Raw genomic sequence first — 18854 nt, 5'->3', positions numbered from 1 at the left:
CAGAGCCAGGTGCTGCTGCCAGCTCAGACAAGTTCCACTGGGGCCCCAGGCCTGGCCCTGCCTGAGAGGCACCTCCTATCTTGCAAAGATGAGAAAAATGTGTATAAATTCCATGTGGGACTCCCTCTCCCCACTCCGTCCCTTTGGGCTACATGCATAAACTGACACGAGGCTTGTCTTGGTATGAAGCAGGCTTGCCCACCCCAAAATGTACCTCTGGACTCTAGCTGCCAAGGACCGGCCCCTTTCTCCAACTATCTCAGGAATGCCTGTTTGTCAAATATCTTGTTAGGTGCCCCTTGAAGCACCAGTGAGCCACGGGACTGCGCCACATGGCCTTTCCCCTGCTTTTGCAACTCAGTATATGTGTCTGTGCACCTACTCGCTCTCCTAAGTGTCTCCACCAAGGGTTTCCAAGAATGCTGTTCATGAAATGAGGACACCTAGGAACTTCTTCTGTCTCTCATCTTTGCCATAAGGCTCCCACCTACTACAGCTAGCGGGGACAATGGTGTGCAGGCCACAGCTTCTCTTTATGAGGTGGCCTTTAGCTTGGCACATTTGCCATTTTCTCCTTGGTCTCAGACACAATCAGTATCTGAAATGCAATGTTTGGCTTTCAAGTAAAACATTATGCTTTTTTGGGGGGGCGGGGGGGTTGGTTGGATTTTAGATTTTTATTTTATTTCATATGTGTGAATGTTTTGCTCACATGTATGTTCCAGCACCTCGTGGGTGCCTGACAGTTCAGAAGAAGAAGTTACAGATGGTTGTAGACCACCAGGTGGGTGCAGGAACCAAAGGCGAACCCTGGATCACAGATTGGTCTAAAAAGCGAGTCCAGGACAACCAAGGCTAACACAGAAAAACCCTGTCTCAAAAAACCAATAAATAAATAAATAAATAAATAAATAAATAATAAAGGAGGGGACCTTTATGAAAAATTAGCTGTGTCCCTGGCTATAGAGCTTGAAAGATGTCTTGTTCCTGGTCCCCTCCAGCAAACTTGGGGATTGAGAACTCTGCGCGCTGACGGAAGTAGAGGAGGACCTGGCCAGCCAATAGAGGAAACTAACCCTGATTCTAGGTGGATGGATCTGCGGAATGAATGCCACCCAGACCTCTTACCCGAGGAGGGAGGAGGAAGGGACTCAGAGGGGCCTTGCTTGAAGAGTCTCCTTGGGGAGGTAGAAGAAGGTCGGCTGCTGCGTGAGGGACAGAGAGGTGGGAGCAGAGACTATCTGGGCCTGCCTTGTCCCTGGTTAGGTAACCCCGGATTCTGGTGAGCAAGAAAAGAGACCGGGCTTCATCAACTGCTTTCTGTGTGACCCTAGGTAAGTAGCTTAAACTCTCCGAGCCTTGGATTCTTATTTGTTACAGAGATGTCGAAAGAGCATCCGAACACTGTCAGATGGTGACTGTAATCCGATGGCCGAGTAAAAAGCAAGTGGTGACCCGTCCCGTGCTTGGCTTAAAACTGAGCGGAGCTGAGGAAGGAGTTGAACCGAGTGCCCAAGTGGAGGGTGATTCAATTGAGTAGTGGGTCTAATCCACGAGATTTTCAACCAGATTCACACTTCCTGTAGAGGCAGGACCTGACAGAGCTGGCGAAGGTGTTTGTATACAATAAAACTGCAATTCAAAGTTTGCCGCTGGGGGGTGAAATAGCAGAAGTTAGGAAAGAGGCTGGGCAGCTGCGGGCCTAGGCAGCTGCTCGCCTGCTGCACGGTCAAAGCTGGGCGGATGTGTACTGCTTTGCAGTCCTCCCGCCATCTCCAAAGCGCCAGAGACCCCCTCCGCAGCCACCAGAAAGGTATGCGAGGCAAATCACTGGAAGTCTCCCTTGGTGTTTGTAGGGATGGCGGGTGAGAACCGGGAACGAACAGCAGTAGGGCGATCTTGGGCAGAGTTGGTTAAGATACCCCCAACAGCTAGGGCAGCTAGGCAGGAGGCAGGGAATGCAGCACGGTCGCCAGAGCCCAGGGTGGCAAGGGGACAAGGCTGAGGCCAGCCCAGCGGCCAGCCGCAGCGCCGCCTCCCGGGAGGAAGGCGGGGGCCGGGCCGGGGAGCGGGAGGAGGCGGAGGGCGGAGGGCGGAGGAGGGCGGCGCGCTGAGAGGTTATTTGTGGTTCGCTTTGATCCCGAGGGGGAACCTGAAACTCTCACATTCCTGGCATAGCAGCCGCCTCCAGCGCGGGCTGACCCAGGGGCTGCGCACTGGGGCGCGGGCAACCAGAGCTTCGGCGCCACCGGCGAGTACACACCTCTGTTGCTGACCGTACCTAAGTCGAACCGGGTCTGCGTGCGCAGGCAGCCGCGGGCCGCAGCGGTAAGAAGGGTGCCCGACGCTCTGGGTATCGCGCGAGGCCGGCGGGGGCGCTTCCCAGCGGCACCTCGGACATCGCGATCACCCCGGCCTTTGCTAGAAATCGGAGCTGGAGTGGACAAATCTCCCTGGGAGCGGGTAGGGGAGACATTGCACCCTTTCAAGGATTGATTGGGCGTCTATCTAGTGTCTAGCCCGTGCTGCTCGGGCTTCTGGGGGTGAGGGTTGAGGACACGATTCTCCGACCCACTGGGACCGAGGATCCGTGTTTCAGAGTGTGGGTCTCGCGTATGGGACAAGTGGAAAGCGGCTGTAGGCATATCTTGCCGTGGCTTGTCGTGCAGTCCCCATGGCTGCTTTGTCTAGATTGGGGATACAGGTGGCTTTTACTCTCAGCTAGCTCAAGAATTCCTCTTTGTCTTCCTTGGAAAATCCTCTCCGGAGCCACGAACTGGCTCTCACTTAGAAAGAATGCAGCTTGCTGTCCAGTCCGGTGACGTCAGCGCTGGAGTATTTGGAAAACAAAGAGGGCTGGGGAGAGAGGCGGACCCGCGATGCTTAAAGACCTCGCGGTTGCGGGTTACACTCGCCCGGGGCACTCGGGCAGCCACCGGTGCTAGTGGTCCTTCTCGGTGGAGGTGGGTGACGCGGAACCCTAGCCTGGCCGACTTAGATTAGCTTTGGTTCCTTTTGCTAGAGGGAGTCCAGGCCAAGGCCAAAGGCGCGTGTTTACTTAGAACCCCGGTTTTCAGAGTGCAGCGCGCCAGAGCAGCCCAGGTGCAACGCCGGGGTAAAGAGGCTAGTTTTGAGTAACAGCTCAACCATAGGTATTTGAAAGATTGTGCATCTAGGGGGGTTAGATTGGTCGTAGTGTGCGATTGAAAGACCTCGGAAATGTTCCGTGCTCCGGGAGCCTGGCTCATAGTTGGCGCGCCTGGAATCGTCGGGGAGGCTCTGCATTCCTTCTAGCCGCTCCCGGATCCTCCTTAGCGGGAGTCAGCCCAGACAGTGATTAATTTAGGAAATGCCGCGTTAAAAAGCTGCGTGTTGTGAACAGACTCCTGAAGTCTTAGACATTGTAGGCTGCGGAGGGGGGAGGAGGGGATTAGGTGCCGGGAAGCATGGTGCACGGGTGTCCTCAGCACTCATTTCCTTACCTCAGTCCTCCCAACATAGCACGTCCAAACTGAGGCAAGGCATTGGGGCTAGCATTGGGGCACAGAAAAGGGCCACATTTCCCCGCCCTGGTCTTCGTTCTCACTTCATTACCCCATCAGTTGGCTCAGGTGGTTCTTACTAATGTCAATAGAGATGCCGAGGGACCACCCCCTATAAGCCTAGGGGTACAAGAGCTTTTCTGAGTAGCAGGGGTGTGTGTGTGTGTGTGTGTGTGTGTGTGTGTGTGTGTGTGTGTAAAAGGGGGATGATCATAAAATGGAGGATGCTTCGATGGCTCCAGTTGCTGCAGGCACACCTCTGGCTCCTCAGGAAACCATTGTCCCATTGTTACCTTCCTTTCTTCAGCTGCACTTGCCAGTTCACACGCAGCTTGGCTTGCCTGCTCTCTCACCTTGCAGAATGACTTCCAAGGTCGTCTGCGACAAGGAGACTCGGATTTATTTTATTGGCAGCCCTTCAAGAAGCTGGGCACAGGGTCTGGTTCCAGGAAGAGAAGCGGGTGGAGGGTGGTGTACCACCTGCAGCGCCACCATCTTCATTCTGAAGAGTCAGTGGGGCTCGTTTGCTTAGGAGTTCTACTTTCTCTCTCTCTCTCTCTCTCTCTCTCTCTCTCTCTCTCTCTCTCTCTTTCTTTCTTTTTTAACCACCCGCCAATAAACTGGGGTCGAGGCTGCTAAGTGGTTGAATTTGATGGAAGCCTGTGCTCATGAGATCGTTAGGTGTGATGGCTAACTGCAGGAAACTGTGATCCCTATTAGATAGCCTTCTGGTTTTCTGTTGTATTTCTGTAGGATCAGTTAAGTCTCCATAAATGTCATTACAATGAAAAGCATGTGCCAAGGATTTATAGCATATCCAGGCCCTCAACCTCTTACGTTTCAACTGCAGGATGCTTTTTTTTTTTTTTTTAATGGACATACTGGGGGAATCAGAAGCTCAGTAACTAAGCTTAATCAATAGGTGGCCACATTGGCACTTGCGTCTGGGCCTGTGTAAAACCGCCTACCTAACCAGCACCCTTCTCTTTCAACCAGAATGTTACATGTGGCAAGTGCCCAACCCCCCCCCACACCCACCCCACCCCTGCGTGCGCGCCCCAGCCCCATAAGCTTCCATTGATTGCTATTCGCTCTGTTACTTAGGTGCTCTGAGACCAGGTGCCGGCTGGCCATTGCCTAGGCAGGTGTGTGCAAGCCAGAGAAGCATGAGGACACTGGAAGACTCCTCAGGGACGGTCCTGCACCGCCTCATCCAGGAGCAGCTGCGCTACGGAAACCTGACAGAGACTCGCACACTGCTGGCCATCCGGCAGCAGGCCCTGAGGGGCGGGGCTGGAGCTGGGGGCACTGGGAGCCCCCAGGCCTCCGTGGAGATCGGAGCACCTGAGGACAGTCAGGTGCAACAGCAGGCCACCAGGCAGGAGCCCCAGGGCCAGGAGCATCAGGGCGGAGAGACCCACCTGGCAGAGAACAGGCTGTACCGGCTGTGCCCACAGCCCAACAAAGGAGAAGAGCTGCCCACCTATGAGGAGGCCAAAGCCCATTCCCAATACTATGCCGCGCAGCAGCAGGCAGGGTCCAGGCCCCATGTTGGGGACCGGGATCCTAGAGGGCCATCAGGAGGCAGCAGACGACAGGATGAGGCTCTGCGGGAGCTGAGGCACGGCCACGTACGCTCCCTGAGCGAACGACTTCTGCAGCTGTCCCTGGAAAGAAACGGTGCTCGAGTCCCCAGCCACATGAGCTCTTCCCATAGCTTCCCTCAGCTGGCCCGCAGCCAGCAGGGTCCGCAACCCCGAGGACCCCCAGCTGAGGGCCCAGAGCCTCGGGGGCCCCCGCCTCAGTACCCACACGCCATGCTGGCTCATGAGACGACTGCAGCTGTGCCTGACCCGAGATGCCGTCCCCGAAGCAGTCCACACTTCCAGCATGCAGAAGTCAGGTAACTAACTACCCAACCCTGGGTGTCCGTTTCCCAGGAGGAGAGCCCCAAAGTTATATACCTTGGGTCCCAACTGGCACGGTCCCAGAACCACTCTACCTCTCCACCAATTCCTGGGGCTGTCTGATCACCAGATCTTCTCTCCACCTGTCTTGAAAAGGGAGAGCTAGGGGCTAGAGGACAGGGGGACTTAGCTGACCCAGTCCTAGGTAGCACATACCTGTAATCCTAACACTTAGGTGAGGCAGGAGGATCTCAAGAGGACCACCACCAGCCTGAGCTACATACATAACATACATACAAACATACATACACACATACATAACGAAAAGAAACTAACATCATTGCTTTAACACAAACTAGAGATAGCATTGTCCATAGCATTCAAGTAAGGAGGGCTCCCAGGGGATGTGAACGGGGTTTAAGGGTGAGAATTTTTAGAAAGAACCAAGACAATGGGAATCCTTACCAAACTGCTCCCAAGTTAAGTAGGCCAAAGGTAGGAAGGACTTCCTGGACATGGTTGTTGTCATGGGGAGGTGATGCTAATGAAGCTGAAAGAGCTAGGTGGTCACGTAAACCATTTACCTGTCACAGTTGCCTTGTCTACTCACTAATTACTTATTATGTTTCCCCTTGAGAAGATTCTGGGCCTAGATGAGCCTTCCGCCCCCCCACCCCCACCCTACCCCCCCCCATTGGACCAGGGTAGTGATCTGGCCTGACTGAGTGTGAAGTCGTGTGTGTGTGTGTGTGTGTGTGTGTGTGTGTGTGTGTGTGTGTGTGTGTTGGGGGAGGGGGTGATATGATGGCCTCTTAAGAAGTAGAGCATAATGCCAGCCTTAGAGAACGGGTCATAAGAGCTAGGGTGGAAGCTGCTGCGAGCTAGTGAGTGAAGCAGGAGGCCACATCACTGCACGGGTTCCTAGAAATGAGAGGCCCCTGCACCTTTTCCCAGAGAGACAGGCGCCATTGCTGTATCTCCCATGGGGTGGCATGAGGTGGGCCTCCAAGAAGCCCCCACCTGGAGACCCAAGACTTTGCAGACTCCCTGGGCTCAAGATCCAAGTCTGGCTCACCCCATGCTTGCTGAATCTTTATTATAGTCTTTATTTCCCACCAAGCTGGTTCTCTTTACTTTGAAAAAGAGTGGTTGGTGACCCTGGTCTGTGTGGGGGTGGGTGGGGGGTGGGGGGCAGGCCAGGACATGGAGCCTCATGGCTCTACTGCAGCCTCCACACCCTGGGACTCTCATCTTATCTCCCTTCTCAGGGATGCTCAGGAAGATTTTCTTCTGTTTGGACCAGCCCTATTGAACCCTGCCAGGAAAAGATAATATCCAGGCGAGGAAGTGGACTGTTTGCAGGAGATCACAAAGATGGGGAGGAGGGGAGTGAGGAATGGAAGAACCAGGAGCAGGGAGAGGAGTAGCTATTCTTTTATTTATTTATTTATTTTATTTATTTATTTTATTTTATTTATTTATTTATTTGAGACATGGCTTCTCTGTGTAATCCTTGGCTGTCCTGGACTTGCTTTGTAGACCAGGCTGGCCTCGAACTCACAGCGATCCCTCTGCCTCTGCCTCCCGAGTGCTGGGATTAAAGGCGTGTGCCACCACCGCCCGCCCTGGCCAGGAGTAGCCATTCTTACTTGGAGCTTAATCATTCAAAGAATGTCAGTTGTGTCTGACTGGTCTTGGGGGGTGGGGCGGGGCAGAGGAGATGAAAAATTTCTAAGGCCACCCTGAGAGTGGCTGATCCCTAAGGCCTTGACAGCAGTGGGGAAGCTGCAAACCCAACAAGTATGTGGGTGCAGGACCAGGGCACCCCAACACTCTCTTGCTCTTGGACTCAAGCAATTTAGTCAGTCTAGAGGCAACCCTCCCTCTACCCTGCCCTCCCTAGAGCTGATGGTAGGAAGGAGCACGTGGTGGCCTTTTTCTCAGCTGACCATATGAGGAGTATTTGTTGGGGATTGAGCCCTGTTCAAAGAACAGGGAAGCCACAGGCTGGAGGAGTGATCTTGAGCACTGTGGATCGGGGAGGGAGTGTAATATTCCTGGAAGTGAGGCTTCTAGGGTTTAGAAAATTCTAAATCCAGAGGGGAGGGCACTTGCAGTCACAAGGCCCTAGAAAGGCTCTTGACTCCCCATGCCTCCCTTTGTTCATATATATATAAACACACACATATATAATATATGTGTGTGTGTGTGTGTGTGTGTGTGTGTGTGTGTGTGTGTATAATTTATTCATCCCTCTGTTCTCTTGACGTAGAGCCTGAGGGTGTGTTATACCTATGCCAGGGCCCAGTAGAACACTGCCTTAAGCATCTCTGCTGAGCTAATCCAGAGGTGACCCCTTGTTTTTTATAAACTGAGGTGCCTACCAGCAGAGACAGAGGCTAGACACTCTGTCAGACCTCATTTTTGTCACCAGAGACCCCCGCAATTTAGTAAAGAGGACACCAGACAGGCCAAGGCATTGGTTGGCTGAAGGCCCAGCAGCTGGGACTGAAATCTGCACCCCTGTTTTTTTTTCAGACTGAGCTCACACTCTTCCCCGGGCACCTGCTTCCTTGCTCTAATCTTAGCTGGGGTCTTTGAAAAGCATTTCTGTAGGTAGGGGGACCTGAACCAAGGAGGAGGAAACTCAAGTGCACTGCTTTACCTGCCAGAATCCAGCCCCTAGTCAGTGGCCGCCCCCTGGGGCCTGGAAAGTTGTGTGGCTTCCGTCCCTAAAGAACCTTCTATCCATTCGAAAGGTCAAGGTTGCATTTTCTCAAGATATTTTATTTGAGCTGTGCTTGCTTAGGAGGCCCAGGCTTGCTTGGGCTGACCCCCTAAGGCCCTGACAACAGCGGGGGAAGCTGTGAAACCAACAAGTATCTGGGTGCAGGACCACAGCACCCCACAGTGGTCTTCCTCTCCTATGTGGCATAGGCCCTCCTCACTGGTGCCTCCTAACACTGGGGAGCCTGAGTCGTTGGCAATAATAGACAGTGTGTGTGTGTGTGTGTGTGTGTGTGTGTGAGAGAGAGAGAGACAGACAGACAGACAGACAGACAGACAGACAGACAGAGACAGAGACAGAGACAGAGAGGGAGAAGATGGATGATCCCTGAGCTTCGCCTCTTCTTTTCCAGGATCCTGCAGGCCCAGGTACCACCAGTATTCCTTCAGCAGCAGCAGTACCAGTACCTGCAGCAGCCCCAGGAGCACTCCCCACCCCTCCATCCACCCGCTCTAGGCCATGGTCCCCCAAGCTCCATCAGCCCACCTGCAGTGGAAGGACCACCAAGTGCCCAGGCCACCTCGGGCAGTGCCCACCTGGCCCAGATGGAGAGTGTCCTGAGGGAGAACGCCAGGCTGCAGAGGGACAGTGAGAGGTTACAGAGAGAGCTGGAGAGCACTGCTGAGAAGGCCAGCCGCATAGAAAAGGTAGGTGCTCCTTAGAGCACTCCTGGGGTCCGGCGGTGCAAAGGGAGGCCGAGGAGCGGGAGAGCCTATCGGGCTGCCTTTTGCACCACATTCTCTCTCTCTCTCTCTCTCTCTCTCTCTCTCTCTCTCTCTCTCTCTCTCTCTCTCTCACACACACACACACACACACACACACACACCAATTGGTCTGCCTTTTGCACCACATTCTGTCACACACACACACACACACACACACACCAAGCTGACTCCAGACAGCTGAGGAACAGCCGAGAGGCTTGCCCTGGTGTATGAGCAGTTGCTGGCCAGTGGTGATTAGAAAGGGCTCATTCACTAGCTTCCTGCACACTTGTACCCTTGCCCTGCACAGCCCCTCCTGTGAACACCTCCCACAGAGAACCCTTTGTGCACCTCACACAACAGCCAGTCTGTTCCAGGCCAGCCCTGGCCAAAGAGAAAGCCCCTCCTCTTAGGGAAAAGAAAAAGCAACGTGTTGGCATAGCAAGCCAGCTAGGAGCACGTGTAAGGCCTGTGGCTTCCAAGTGGGAGGGGCAGCCACATGCTCTGGGTAGCTGCAGCTCAGGCTGGGGTCTGGCTCCCCAACCCCCACCCCCACCCCCACCCCCCTTTCTTGGTGAAGCCTGACCAGCTGGGTACTTAAGGTTCAGCTGTAGCAATAGCTTCAGGCCTTCCAGTACAGTCTGTCTACAGTGTTCCAGGTAGGCCAAACTTCCTATGCTCAATCATCCCTGGTCTGTTGTGCTCAGATTCTCGGGCCATGCTAGACAGAACTGAAATGCTGCTTTTAGACACTGGAGGTAGCCTCTCTCGAAGAGCATCTAGCCCAGGGTCCAGGCAACATCCAGTCCTTTCTTAGCAAGCACTGTCCCAGCAGTCTGGCCTACCTAAGAGGCTGCAGCCCTCTCTCTCTCTCACTAGAGCCACTGGCCTCACTCCCTTGGGACCCTTCGTGTCACTCAGTTACCTGTCTGTCTTTCTACAGCTGGAAAATGAAATCCAGCGCCTTTCTGAGGCCCATGAGAGCCTGATGCGGACCTCTTCAAAGCGTGAGGCCCTGGAGAAGACGATGAGGAACAAGATGGACAGCGAGATGAGGCGGCTGCAGGACTTCAACCGAGATCTTAGAGGTGAGAAGGAGACCCATGGGTTGCGGGGTTGGGAGCACATCTGCTGGACTTTTGGGGGGCTCTGTTTTAGGGTGGAATTAAGAAACTCTGATCTGGGCTGTAGAGGCTCTCCTCTCGTTAGTCCCCATCATTGGGCCCTAGTCTGAGCTGGGACGTGTGTGTGTGTGTGTGTGTGTGTGTGTGTGTGTGTGTGTGTGTATTTTTGGCTGGGAGGGCAGGCTCACAGTTAGGACCCCAGGATAAACCCCAGGCCAGCAGCACCACTTGATATTATAAAACATCTTTTCTCCTTATTTGAAACAGAGAGATTGGAATCTGCAAACCGCCACCTGGCAAGCAAGACGCAGGAAGCCCAGGCGGGCAGTCAGGACATGGTGGCTAAGCTGCTTGCTCAGAGTGAGTAGGGGACCTGCTAAGAAACAAACCTGGCTGGGTGTATAGGCAATAAGACCACTGTGACACTACACACACACACACACACACACACACACACACACACACACACACACTCCATTCCCCTTGAAGTTTAACTTAATCTCTTTCAGAGTGGTGCCTCAGGAACAGATTTACCAAATGGCTGCTGGCTGCTGTGGGAAAGGATGGTTTCCAAAGATGAACAGGGACTCTTAAGGGGCAGTGATTGGCTAAGCCACACAGTATTAACCCTCAGTGCAGCATAGGTCCCTCCTTCAGGGAGACCATGACAGCCCTGGCAATAGTTAAATAGAGGACAGTGAGGGATCCTCAGAGTTTCCTAGGAATGCCAGGCAACAGAAGGGTTAGAGCTAGAAGAAATGGTAGAGCATGACCAAATTGGTGGAGGGAGGGTCTTGGGTTTAGTCAGCAGCTGCAGTTTAAAGGAGGCATTAGTTTCTCTTTAAAGGGGGAGGTCAGGCGTCCTGGAGGCTTTAGACTATTCCATTTGTTCCTTTTTTTTTTTTAAGATGTATTTCTTTATTATTATGTATACAGTGCTATGTCTGCATGTACATCTGCAGGCCGAAAGAGGGCATCAGATCACATAATAGATGGTTGTGAGCCACCATGTGGTTGCTGGGAATTGAACTCAGGACCTCTGGAAGAACAGCCGCTGCGGTTAACCTCTGACACATCTCTCCAGCCCCCATTTGTTCCTTCTTTAGTGGAACTGAGCTAAGCCCCTGGCCAGTGTCAGGCAGCGGGCGAGAATTCACACAGACTGTGGCAGGGAGGTGAGAGAAGCTTAAGGCAGGAGCAGGTTCCCACAGGTTCAAGGGAAGAAGTGTTCACGATGATCCAGGAGATTGGTGATTAGGAAGCCCTGGTGGCCCTGGGGAAATATGTGGGAACCGACCGCAGAAGCACAGCCGCAGCAGAGAAGGTGTCAGACGCGGGGGGGGGGGGGGGGGGGGGCGGGGGGGCGGGGGGGGTGTGAATGGCAGAGTTGTAGGTAGGAAGGCGGTCAGGAAGGAAATGTAATGAGAGTACTTTGTTAAACGGGTGCCTAGAGAGGGGAAGATGGCCTTCTGGCTGTCAGTGCACCTTTCTTCACCGCCTTAGAGAAAATTAATAAGCCTTTGGCAGGAAATTGGCTCAGATTGGGCAAGAGCTGGGCTATCCACTACTACCTTGCAAAATGAGGTGAAGGTGATTAAAGGTCTCGGGAACAGAGGGGAAGGGGGAAGGTGTGTCGCTTAGGGGTTACCCTTGGGAGTCTGCTAGGGAAAAGAGATTGGAGGTTCTCTGGTGGAAAGGGAGGCTTTTGGGTCCAGGTTCTGGCAAAGAAAGGAAGTCTTACGGAGGGTTTCTGGAAGCCTACGGAGGGGGAGGGGGGGCAGAAGCAGCCGGGAGGCGTTTCCGCTCCCCGGGGAGCGAGCTAGCGCCAGGCTGTTCTTGGCTTCTTGCTGGAGCCATTAATCTCGCAGCCGCGGGTGACCTGGATGCCTGGCATTCCAGAGCCGCTGGGCTGTTCCGCTCCCGGCCCGTCCCCCCTCCGTTCCCTCCCGTGTGCGCCTGACAGTGGCGCCCTTCGGCCCCCGGCAGCGCCCAGCCTGGCTTTGGGAGGAGAGAGGGTGAACACAAAGGGAGGCTGGGACCTGAATGTGGGGAGCCTGCTAATCAGGTTCAACACCCCTCTCCACACACACAAAAGGTATCTTAGAAGTTGTACAAGGCTTCTGGAGAGGTAGACGTGTGCGTGTGCGTGTGTGTGTGTGTGTGTGTGTGTGTGTAGAATACAGAATCCCCTCACACCCATCTGCCAAGCTGCTTCCTTTCCAAGTCATAGCCTCCCAGCTCTGCCTGTATTGTTCTGGGCTCCAGCAGCTGACTCTGAGGCCTGACTACTACCGGCCCTGCCCACTTTGGACAGGTGTCACCTTCTACTGACTGAATTAGGGAAGCAGTGCTAGGGCTGGAGTGAGGACTGGGTGTTCTTCAGACTGTGGGGCTGTGGGGCTCTGTAAACCCACATGAAAGAGGATGCTGTTTTCTGAATCCACCATTTCTACGGACTCTCCAGCCACATTTCAAGAGCTCAGTAGCAGAATAGGCCCTTGCTAGTTACTGTTTTGGATAATGGAGAACAACCCACTATAGTGGAAAACCCCACTGGTGAGGAGCTGTTCCACAGCCCTGCCCCCTACCCGCTCTCCAGAGAAGAGCCAAGGCAAGGCTTAAGACTCCCAAAGCGCAAGCGCTTCAAAGGTGAACTGTAGGCCTACAACTTCAGTTAGAGAAGTCCGCATTCTTCCCTTGGCCCGGCCGGACGGAGAGGTTCTCTGAGCCGAGCTCCTCCAGTCAGCTAGCAAAGTGGTCAGAGTCAGCTGGAATCCTGGACACAGGTCTTGGACTGGCATTGAAAATTTTTCCCCGTGTTGCATGGTTTGAGTTCTGATGAGCCTGCATGTGGGTCCCCATACCATGTAAGGAAAAGGGGTGCTGGACAGAGAGGCTCCAGTCTGCAGGCTGCTCACTTGGGCCAAGGGCTGTATGCCCAGCCAGGTAGCTGGAGCCTTTTCTCAATTAGCCATTGGTTCCTGTGTGTTGTTTCTCCCTCTGTAAATCTGGAGCCTCAAATCCTACCTGGGAGTGGAATGTGATATGATGTGAAAAGTCCCTGCCCACTTCCTGCTTGAACAAAGGCCTTCTTGCAGTACCCTAATCTATAAAAAGGTTGGCACAATCCCTGCCTGACCAGTTCCATCATCATGAAGCTTAAGGGAAACTTTGAATATGTTTGTTGTTGTTGTTGTTGTTGTTGTTGTTGTTGTTGTTGTTGTTGTTAGGGCCATGCCTGGCACAATTTGAGATAGTGTCCCGCTGAGAGGCCAATTTAGCTGGGTTGTTACAGTACTGGTCACAGGGTCAGGGGCTGTCACTAACTCTTCACCTGCATCTCACTGAAACGCAATACCTCACTGACCACTCCTCCTTTGTGTCTTTCCCCCCCCGCCCCCCCGACAGGCTATGAGCAGCAGCAAGAACAGGAGAGGCTGGAGCGGGAGACGGCACTGCTGCGTGGTGCCATCGAGGACCAGAGGAGACGTGCTGAACTGCTGGAGCAGGCTCTGGGCAACGCGCAAAGCCGCGCCGCCCGAGCTGAAGAGGAGCTACGCAAGAAGCAGGCCTACGTGGAGAAAGTGGAGCGGCTGCAGCAGGCACTGGGACAGTTGCAGGCTGCCTGTGAGAAGCGCGAGCAGCTGGAGCTGCGTCTGCGCACGCGCCTGGAGCAGGAACTCAAAGCCTTGCGTGCACAGCAGGTGAGCCAAAAGACTTGCGCAGCTGGCAGAGCTGGGCAGAACCCAAGGAATCCCTGGTCTCTAGGCTTTGTCCCCTTGGAAAGATAATTGCTCCCTGTGCCCATTGGCTGCTCGGCCCCTCTCAGTCACCTCGTAGAGGAAAGCATAAGTCTTAGCTTGACAGTAACAGCAATTCAATTCGCTACCTCGGCACCAGAGAGTAGTCGGTAATGATTACCTGTCTTCCCAAGATAGGATGGAACCCTGAGTCTGTGCTTGGACAGAAGCATCTCTTGTGTTTACAAACCATATAGAGTCTGTCTCCACACTCAACTTTACCCTGTCATAGAAGTCCCGCCACACCCCAGCCTTCACCCTTCACCATGATGTTCGTTGCTCTACAGAGACAGGCGGGCACCCTCACGGGTGGTGGCGGCAGCAACGGTGGGTCCACCGAGCTCAGTGCCCTGCGACTGTCGGAACAACTGAGAGAGAAGGAAGAGCAGATCCTGGCTCTGGAGGCAGACATGACCAAGTGGGAACAGAAATATCTGGAGGAACGGGCCATGAGGCAGTTTGCCATGGATGCGGCTGCCACCGCGGCTGCCCAGCGCGACACCACTCTCATCAGACACTCGCCCCAGTCCTCGCCCAGCACCAGTTTCAACGAGGGCCTGCTGGCGGGCACCCACAGGCACCAGGAGATGGAGAGCAGGTACCGTAGGGTCAGGCAGGGTCATCTGGGGTCGGGGATGGGATAGCAGTATCCAGACTGTCCTGTCCCCTTGTCCCTGGTAAACAGGCCCCACCCACGGCAGCTCAGTATGTTTGGCATTCCAGAAATTATAAACAATTTTTTTTCCTGAGTGAATCCCTAGTGTGCTCAGGCTAGAGATGGGTGGGTACCAGCCAAGCTCTGGCCACTCACTATTCCTTCTCTGTAAGCGGTCTTTGTGCCTGGTACTAGCAGGAGGACCTGCATCTTGGCAATAAAGTGGGCTCAGAGATCATCAGTTGTAGAGCATTAGTAGCATCTCTCGAAAGGGCAAGGGGCCCTGCCTGCCTTGGTTTCCTTTCAACTTCTGTGAGGTGGGTAAAATGAAGGAGCTGAGTCTGTGGGTCTGACTGTGCGGTCTCCCTCCTCCCTCACAGGTTGAAGGTGCTCCATGCGCAGATCCTGGAGAAGGACGCAGTGATCAAGGTCCTTCAGCAGCGCTCCAGGAAAGAACCTGGCAAGGCCACCCAGGGCACACTGCGGCCCGCCAAATCAGTGCCGTCCATCTTCGCGGCTGCAGTGGGGACTCAGGGCTGGCAAGGGCTCTCATCCAGCGAGCGACAAACTGATACACCTGCCCGGCTGACAGTAGGTATGAGGAGGCTTGCGGTGGGGTGGAGAGGTATAGGAACTTTTGAGTGCGCATTACCAGACTCTCAGGATACACACCCACTGAAACCAGGGCTTCCTGACTCTTCTGCTAGGGGACCTGGCTTAGCCTTTGGCTCCCATGAGCCTGAAACCTACAGGAGTTCTGCTAGTACAAAGTGGATTCTGGATGCCCACCTGCTTATGGATAGATCTGGACAAGGCTCTACTGTTTCTACTCAGTGAATCCTAAGAAATCCTAGATTCAGCAAAAAGAAGGGGTGCAAAGCACTGATGCCTACCTGTCCCCACTTGTCCCCATTTCAAAAGAGGATCACCTTTCCTTCCTTTTTAAAAAAATATTTTATTTAATTTTAATTTATGGCCATTGGTGTGAGAGTGTCAAATCTTGGAGTTCCAGACAGTTGTGAGCTGCCATGTGGTTGCTGGGAATTGAACCTGGATCCTTTGGAAGAGCAGGCAGTGCTTTTAACCACTGAGCCATCTTTCCAGCCCGAGGATCCCCTTTCACTCTAGTAGAAATCTTGCAAATTATGAGCAGCCCAGTACACCGAGTTTGCTCAGGGTGTCCTTCATCAGGACCTTGTGGCCTATATCAGGCTGTATTTATTCATCAGCGCCCTTTTGTTCCTACAGATCATGTACCAGCAGAGGAGCCCCCGGCCACAGCTCCTCTCCCTACCCACACCAAACATGGGAGCAGAGATGGGAGCACCCAAACTGATGGCCCTGCAGACACCACCTCTGCCTGCTTGGCCTCAGAACCTGACAGCCTCCTGGGGTGCAGCAGTAGCCAGCGGACAGCCTCTCTGGGTAAGCACCCCACTTCCCCCTGGCCTGTGTATGTTAGATGGGGGCTGAGGACACGGGATGTGTGAACTGAACTGGAACGTGTGGGTGCGTTTCCCCAAAACTCATCCATTGTGGGGGAACTCCCACAGTGTGAACTAAGGGTTGTCAGAGGCATGGGTCTGTCTCAGTGGAGGAGAGCCCCATAATTCAGAAAGAAAGCAACCCACCAGAAGACATAGTACCTCCTCTCAAGTTTTCCTTACATATCCTCCTGCTAGTCCAAATATCTAAGATATTTGGGACCTCGACAAATGACCCTGATGGCGATCTTGGGTTAGGAAACTTATTTGGAAGAGCCCAGAAAGGAGAAACTTTAGGGGAAGGATTTTTTTTTTCTTTGTACTCTGGCTCCACACTCACCCTTACATAGCTGCCTGTGTGTGCCCCATGATCTCAGAAAACCACAGGCATGCCAAGAATGCTGCAGCCTGCTTCTAACCCTTGGGGCACCCCTCCACTGATCACTCTAGCCAGTTTAGAATCTTAAACCCAGAGAGGGGAAGGAGCACACAGCGCGCTGTGCTCAGCTGAGGACTGGGGCAGCTTAGGGGAAGGGGGAAGCCAATGAAGAAAGGCCCTGTCTTTAAAATATGTTAGGAGCTGAGATGAACAAGTGGATGGTTCTCACAGCGTAGACGTGCCTTCTTGTCTTTCTCCAGACTCTGTAATTTCAGCCAGAGTCCAGGAACTGTCAGACATGGTGGAAATCCTGATCTGAAGGAAGGAGGCCTTGAAACCCGGCCTCCCCTCTGGCATTCCAGCCGCCATCTTCAAATGGCTGCACCTCGCTGCCTCCAACCATTGATGGTGTGTGTGGTGCACGAAACTCAAGATAGGAGTGCTCCAGCGGAGCTAGAAAAAAGTCTGCACCCCCAGAAGACTGCCTCCCATGTCCATGAGGAAGGCAGAGCCAGAATCCCCCCTGCTGTCCGAAGTCTGTTGCTGGAACAGAAGGGAGCTGAGCCCCCTCCATCCTGCCGGTTTGTATTCAGGTGTGAAGGGAAAGGAGAGCGGATTCTGATTTCCGAGGATGGCTGGCCACCAAACCGCTCGTCTGCTGGGGTAATCGGGGCCAGCCATGGGTGTTTCTGGCTAAGCATGGCCCCAGGCAACCCCGTCTGCTCTTCAGTCCCTCACTGCCTTCTTCAGATCACTGAGACTTGAATCTTCTGAGGGACTATTGGGAATGTGTGTCTTTCTCGGGAAGACACCAGCACATCCTTCGCTTGGAGTAGATTAGAGGCCATCTGAGGGGCCCTCAGAACAATGTGTTTTGTATATAATTCTCTTTCCTTGGGAACAGAAGACTGACTACGCATGCTGGCTCAGAGTCTCTTGCCAGGGCTGTGCTGCCTGCCGCTGCTGCCACAGTTCTTGAAACATCTGACAGGTCTACCAGATGTCCCTCTCTGCCTCCGGTTCTTGGCCTTGGACTTTGATACTGGTTGCCTTTCTTCCATTTTAAATCCCTGTGTTCCGTGCCCATGGGACTCTTGTCACCAGCCTCTTTGAATGGCTTCTACAGCTCTTGTCCCTGGGACATCCTGTCAGTTTGGTTATAAACTGAGCCAGATGCAATGAGCCACCACAAATGGACATCTGTCATGCCTAGTACCAGGTTCTCTTTGAAGAAACTGGAGACGGTGTTCTCAGAAATGTGTTAGTTTCCCACCCGCAGGGACTGGGAGAGGGAGCTATGCTGTTGAAAACTAATCCAGTGAGCTTAAAAGACTTGACTCAAAAGAATTTCCTCATTATGGTGCCCTCCCGCTCCCCCGCCCCCTTCACAAAATGGCACCCACGAGGCTGGCTCCTCAAGCTTCCACGCCCCAGCCCTGAAGCAGGGCCAGCTACTTGGAACTAGGTGAAGTGCCCTACGCTTGGCAGCCTACCAGCAGCAGTAACGTTGACTTCTGGTCTTAAAGCGACCCCCACTCAGCTCAAAAAGCGGACAGTGGATTTCAGATCTTTTTTTGTGTGTTTTCTCCTTCAGTTGTTTTATTTGTTTTTCTTTCACTGTTTTGAAGTTCTGTTTGTTGTCTCATTCCCATGATTCTCTGCGTTTCCCTTTTCAACATTTGCATTTGCTGGGCAATTGCATATTTTTTTTAGTTCCCCTTCCCCTGTGTAAAGCTGAAAAAAAAATGCATCTGGTTCATGTGCATTGTTTACAGAGATAAACGTTTAAAAAAAGAAAAAGGAGGGGGAAAAGGCAAAAAAATATTGTGAAAGGAAAAAAAAACAACTTAATATATTTTGGATTAATATTTGGTATTTCTTTTAAAGTATTTTTGTGCTGTGAACATTTTCTGCCAAAGACCATGACGTGTGTCTGTGTGTTTAAGTTATCATGAATATTTAAAGTGTAAACATGGCTGTTTTGTTACGCCACCCTGTACCAGGATTGCTGCTGCATTCCACCAGGTATGACAGTATTTTAATAAAAAAAAGCTTATAAGGAGATGTGTTTATCGGTTTATTCATTTGTTTGGTTGAGACGCTGTCTAGGTCTGAGTCTCAAGTTTACCCCAGGCTCCCTAACGGTAGATTTACAGAGGTATGACACCATCTCCAACTACATGACTTGGCCATCTGCTAGCATGAGAAAAGGAAAGAGAATGAAGGCTTTGAAGGGTCATCCATGTCCGCTCTCTTCAAGGACATGTGAAAAGTCCTACTAGACATTTTATAGAGTGGCGTTAAGGACAGAGTTTAAATAACATGGCTGTCCTTGCTTCCACACACGTGTGCACTTTCATACAGAACATCTCTAAGGGTAGAAAGGGTGCGGCAGACTGGGAAGGACAGTTTCCAGGTAACTCCTAACCAATTTCGATACTGGTGGCTGCATTGTGGTAGTGAGTTCAAAG

The 18854-nt window shown here is 52.9% G+C and overlaps 1 protein-coding gene across 4 annotated transcripts; it reads left to right on the top strand.

Moving 5' to 3' along the window:
* The first annotated feature begins 1684 nt into the window (after positions 1 to 1684).
* On the top strand, positions 1685 to 18445 carry AMOTL2 (angiomotin like 2). Of its 4 annotated transcripts, none has more exons than XM_084754940.1 (10): positions 1685 to 1813; positions 4647 to 5445; positions 8590 to 8884; positions 9885 to 10029; positions 10333 to 10425; positions 13474 to 13769; positions 14153 to 14463; positions 14901 to 15115; positions 15769 to 15945; positions 16644 to 18445. In XM_084754940.1, exons 1-10 carry the CDS (start codon positions 1744 to 1746, stop codon positions 16700 to 16702), a joined length of 2460 nt encoding a protein of 819 aa, XP_084611066.1. In that variant the 5' UTR covers positions 1685 to 1743; the 3' UTR covers positions 16703 to 18445. The 4 variants fall into 4 exon arrangements, with proteins under 4 accessions (XP_084611066.1, XP_084611067.1, XP_084611068.1 ...); XM_084754941.1 differs by lacking the exon at positions 1685 to 1813 and adding an exon at positions 2115 to 2328; XM_084754942.1 differs by lacking the exon at positions 1685 to 1813 and adding an exon at positions 2333 to 2463.
* Positions 18446 to 18854: the final 409 nt, after the last annotated feature.

Source organism: Acomys minous (assembly GCF_964271855.1).
Source record: "Acomys minous genome assembly, chromosome: 13".
NCBI classification, from domain to species: Eukaryota; Metazoa; Chordata; class Mammalia; order Rodentia; family Muridae; genus Acomys; species Acomys minous.
The sequence above is the reverse complement of the archived record's forward strand: the minus strand, read 5'-3'. Positions and strand labels throughout refer to the sequence as shown.